Below are 3,634 nucleotides of genomic sequence, written 5' to 3'. Positions count from 1 at the left end.
GGGAGGGTGTGACGCTCTGGGATCCAGACCTGTGAATTCATATGGCACGGTCAGAACCATTAATCAAATACTCTGGAGACACTCCCAATCTCCTCGCCTTCCTCCTTTCCTCCTTCCCACCGTCCCTTCCACCATCCCTCACCCTAGCCCTCCCTCCCTCCCTCCTCCTCCACCTGTCGCAGCCGCTCTTGTCGATCCTCCTCTGAGAGACCCGAACGCGGGCGTGTGAGGCGGAGAGGGAGGCTCCACTCATCAGAATTCTCGGCGCAAGCGAGGACGGTAAAGGTAGCAGGATGGGTAAAAAAGCAAGAAGCGGGGCAGTAGACGAGGCGAAGGGGGGAGGAGGAGGGGGAGGAGGAAGGGATGGAGGAGGGGGAGGAGGAAGAGGTGGAAATTTGCGAACAGCTAAACGATTTTCTTGATGCGGCGGCTGGCAAACTCTTCTCCACCAACTCCTGTTGCGCTTCTTCCCCCTCTCTGCCCCTTCCTCCTTGTATCATCCCTCCATGGAGCACGAGCGGAGATCGGCTTCGGGCTTCGATCAGCCGCTGTGACTGCGGTTGGTAAAGCCACTTCTTATCGTCAGAGAGATGACGTCGACATAAGGAGAGGACCTAAGAGGGGAAAAGAGCAAACGTGATGTGAGGACGAATGGGAGGGAAGGCTGGAGGGAAGGCGGGAGGGAGGGAGAGAGGGAGATACCTTGTCACTACTGTCGCAGTCACACATGCATCGCAAGGACGAGGCACAGACAACCTTGAACGGCCCTTGAAAATCGTGGCCTGTAAAATATCGTACGATAACAAAGAATAGGTCCAGTGAAGGGCAGGAACGTGGAGAGGAGGCCCTGCACCGCCTAGATGCCTGCTTTGATGGAGACCAGGAATCAAAGCAACGACCCCCCTCCCCAAAGCACCTCGCTGCCCCATGGTCTTACCCATCCACTCGTGCCGATGCAAGGACAATTCATCGAGGAATTGTGGCTCTTTCTCCTCCTTTTTCCTTGCTGTCCTCTCCTCTGTGCCTCTCTCTCTTCCCTCCTCCTGCCCGTCCTGGTTCCCTCGAAGCGCCCACCTCCTCTCTGCCGGGTCCCACCCCAAGACCCCCACCTCCCGCCCCTCCCGATCCACCCATGCCAACCGCCCTTCTTGGCACCATCTCCACCCTCCACTTGCCCCTGTATGCGCAACGCCGTCTCCCTGTCTTTCCTCTTCATTTGGATCCCAGCTTCCTACTCTATTCACCCCTAGGTGCCCAGGCCCTCCATTGACCTTTCTTTTCGAATGATCTCTAATCTTCTGGCCTCTTAGATAATATTTTACATGTTTTTGTCTGTCTATTCCCAAATACTCCAGGCACATGTCCATGGCAGGATTCCACAACCTATACGATTCTTTCCCCCTTTGTGGGACCGCGATGAATGAAGCGAGCGCTTGAGATGAGGGAGGAAGGCCAAATGGCGCCTCCACTTCCTCATCAGTGAGCCAGCATGATGAAGACGAGAAAGAGGTGGCGGTGACGGTAGAAGGAAAGTAGTAGGACAAGCTCAGAAAAAGCGGGGAAGAGAATGGCGCCGACGATTCTTTCACGCAGATAGAGAAGGAAGCATCGAGCGGAAACGACAATGAGGGCTGCGTTGGCTCTAGATTGCACCGCTTTATGCCATCCATAGTTAAGTCAATGGATACTCGTGTTGGTAAACAGATGGGGAGGTTAAAATCTTGTAGCCAGCAGACACTCCGTATGATAAAACGAAGAGGTGGCTTTGGCCACGAAGCAGACGCCACGAACGCCCCATTCGACAGGCATGTTGTATCCCTGACACGAAGGAAAGGGTTGTGTGAGGTCAAGAAGGGAAAATTTCAGGCGAAGAAATTCCCAACGTTGCCGTAGCTTACTAGCAGCAGCCGTTGACGACTCATCGGCTCCTGTCGTGACGCCCCCTTACATAGACTTGCATCACCCGAACCGTGCATTTGATCATTCTCCATGCTTACTTGCTGCTGGTGCCTCTGCGTGGGACGCTAATTTGTTTGAATGGGAAGGTTCACGGGCGCACGGAATGCGCTTGACGTATTCTAGCCCCTCTCGATCTTAATCGGATGCGACATCAACCAGGCTTCCGTCGTCTGCGAAAATTGTAATCCTTTCCCCCTTTTCCCTTTGTTTATACAGGGAAAGAACGTGAGTAAATACATAATTTCACGATGAGCCTCTACTGCCACGCTGGCCAGGCACCTGGACCCTCCTCGTATTGTCTTCCCCTCCCTCCACCCTCCCTCCTCTTCGTTCCACCTCCTGTCATGCGGACCTCAGTTCCCTCCCGGTTCCCCCGACCTTTGAAGATGAAAATGCGCGATTCCCCACGACAAAAGCACGCACAATGGAAAGAGGATGAAATGGAGTTGTGGAAGGCCAGGAGAGGGATCAGTCGAAGCTTCTTAAAACCTGTGGGTATGCTCACGAGACGAAGAGACCGCCTCACACGTGCTCGAATGGGTAGGTACGAGGAAATGGCAATGGAACGCGAAAGAGAGGGCTATAGGAACAATAAAATGGAACAAAAATTCGCAGCAAGAATGTCTTCGCACCTTTTAGAACAAGGGTGTCGAGCGAAGTGTACGCGCAGACATAGTAATGAGGGCGCTTTTGTGATTTCCCGAAACTCACCTGCTTCACCTTGGCAATAAACACATCTCAGCAAAAGGACTGGACCCGACCGGAGGTAAAAAAGAGGAGGTGAAGAATGCCGTGGTCGCTACAGCCTTACTGGTAGCTGTCGTCACGGCTGTGGCACGGTGCGGAGGGAGGGAAGGAGGGAGAGAGGGAGGGAGGGAGGGAGAGAGGGATTAAAGGAGGGAGGAAGAAGTGAAGGAAGAACTGGACAAAGAGAATAGAATAAGGCGTCATGTACTGTGTCATGGTTCGGTGCCTTCCTCCGATCGCCCACCTCTCTTTTCCCCCTTGCTCTGGCCCTTGGTCCCCATCCTCTCATTAAGATCCACCATCGTCTCAATCCGCCCGCCCGCCCTCCCTGACCTCCTCCCTCATAGGCTGGGTGGACGCGCGGCCGTCATGTCGATGATGGGCCTGGACATACTCGCGGATGCGGGAGTGACGGGCAAATTGACGAGTGTCTTAGACATGGTAGAGGGGATGGGGAAGGCTGAGAGGCTTCTGATTTTTTTTTCTCTGTGGGTGGTGGCCAAGAACCTCTGCCTGGACGGCTTGGCCCTGGTGAGGAAGGGAGGGATGGAAGGAGGAAAAATTAGAAGCGGGCAGGGGAGTAGCTACAGGAGAGGGGAGGGCGGAGGGCGGACCACTCTCTAACTTCCTTGCGGTCGAGGCGCTAGCCCCGGGGCTCATGTGTTCTTTTCTAATTGCCTCCTCCCCGTACCTAAAGGTGCTGGGGTTGTCGAGCGGCATTCTGTTTGGAGGGGTGTGGGAAGGGGCGCTCTCTTCCACAGTCTGCGCCACTGGGGCTTCTTTCATTGGTTTCATGTTGGCGCGGACCTATTTGCGGGAGCAGGTGAGAAAAAGAGAGTGTTAGGGTTAGAGTTAGGGTTAGGGTTACAATGAAGTCAAAAATGTGCTTAAACAGACGAGGCTAGCCCCTCCATCCCTCCCTCCCTCC

At 54.5% G+C, this 3,634-nt stretch overlaps 2 protein-coding genes across 2 annotated transcripts; one reads left to right on the top strand and one right to left on the bottom strand.

The window, feature by feature from the left end:
- Nucleotides 1-233: 233 nt before the first annotated feature.
- Nucleotides 234-2,688, bottom strand: NGA_0717200 (uncharacterized protein; the record flags this gene model as incomplete). The annotated part of the gene is made up of 3 exons (XM_005852393.1): nt 2,671-2,688; nt 1,899-1,943; nt 234-614 (listed from the first exon to the last, which is right to left on the bottom strand). Coding segments are annotated over exons 2-3 (405 nt in total), but the record flags the coding sequence as incomplete, so codon positions are not given.
- Nucleotides 2,477-3,228, top strand: NGA_0717300 (uncharacterized protein; the record flags this gene model as incomplete). The annotated part of the gene is made up of 3 exons (XM_005852394.1): nt 2,477-2,499; nt 2,702-2,798; nt 3,054-3,228. Coding segments are annotated over exons 1-3 (276 nt in total), but the record flags the coding sequence as incomplete, so codon positions are not given.
- Between the last annotated feature and the right edge of the window lie 406 nt (nt 3,229-3,634).

Source organism: Nannochloropsis gaditana (genome assembly GCF_000240725.1).
Source record: "Nannochloropsis gaditana CCMP526 unplaced genomic scaffold scaffold1309, whole genome shotgun sequence".
Classification (NCBI taxonomy): domain Eukaryota; class Eustigmatophyceae; order Eustigmatales; family Monodopsidaceae; genus Microchloropsis; species Microchloropsis gaditana.
Note: the sequence above shows the minus strand (reverse complement) of the source record. Positions and strands in the feature narration are given on the sequence as shown.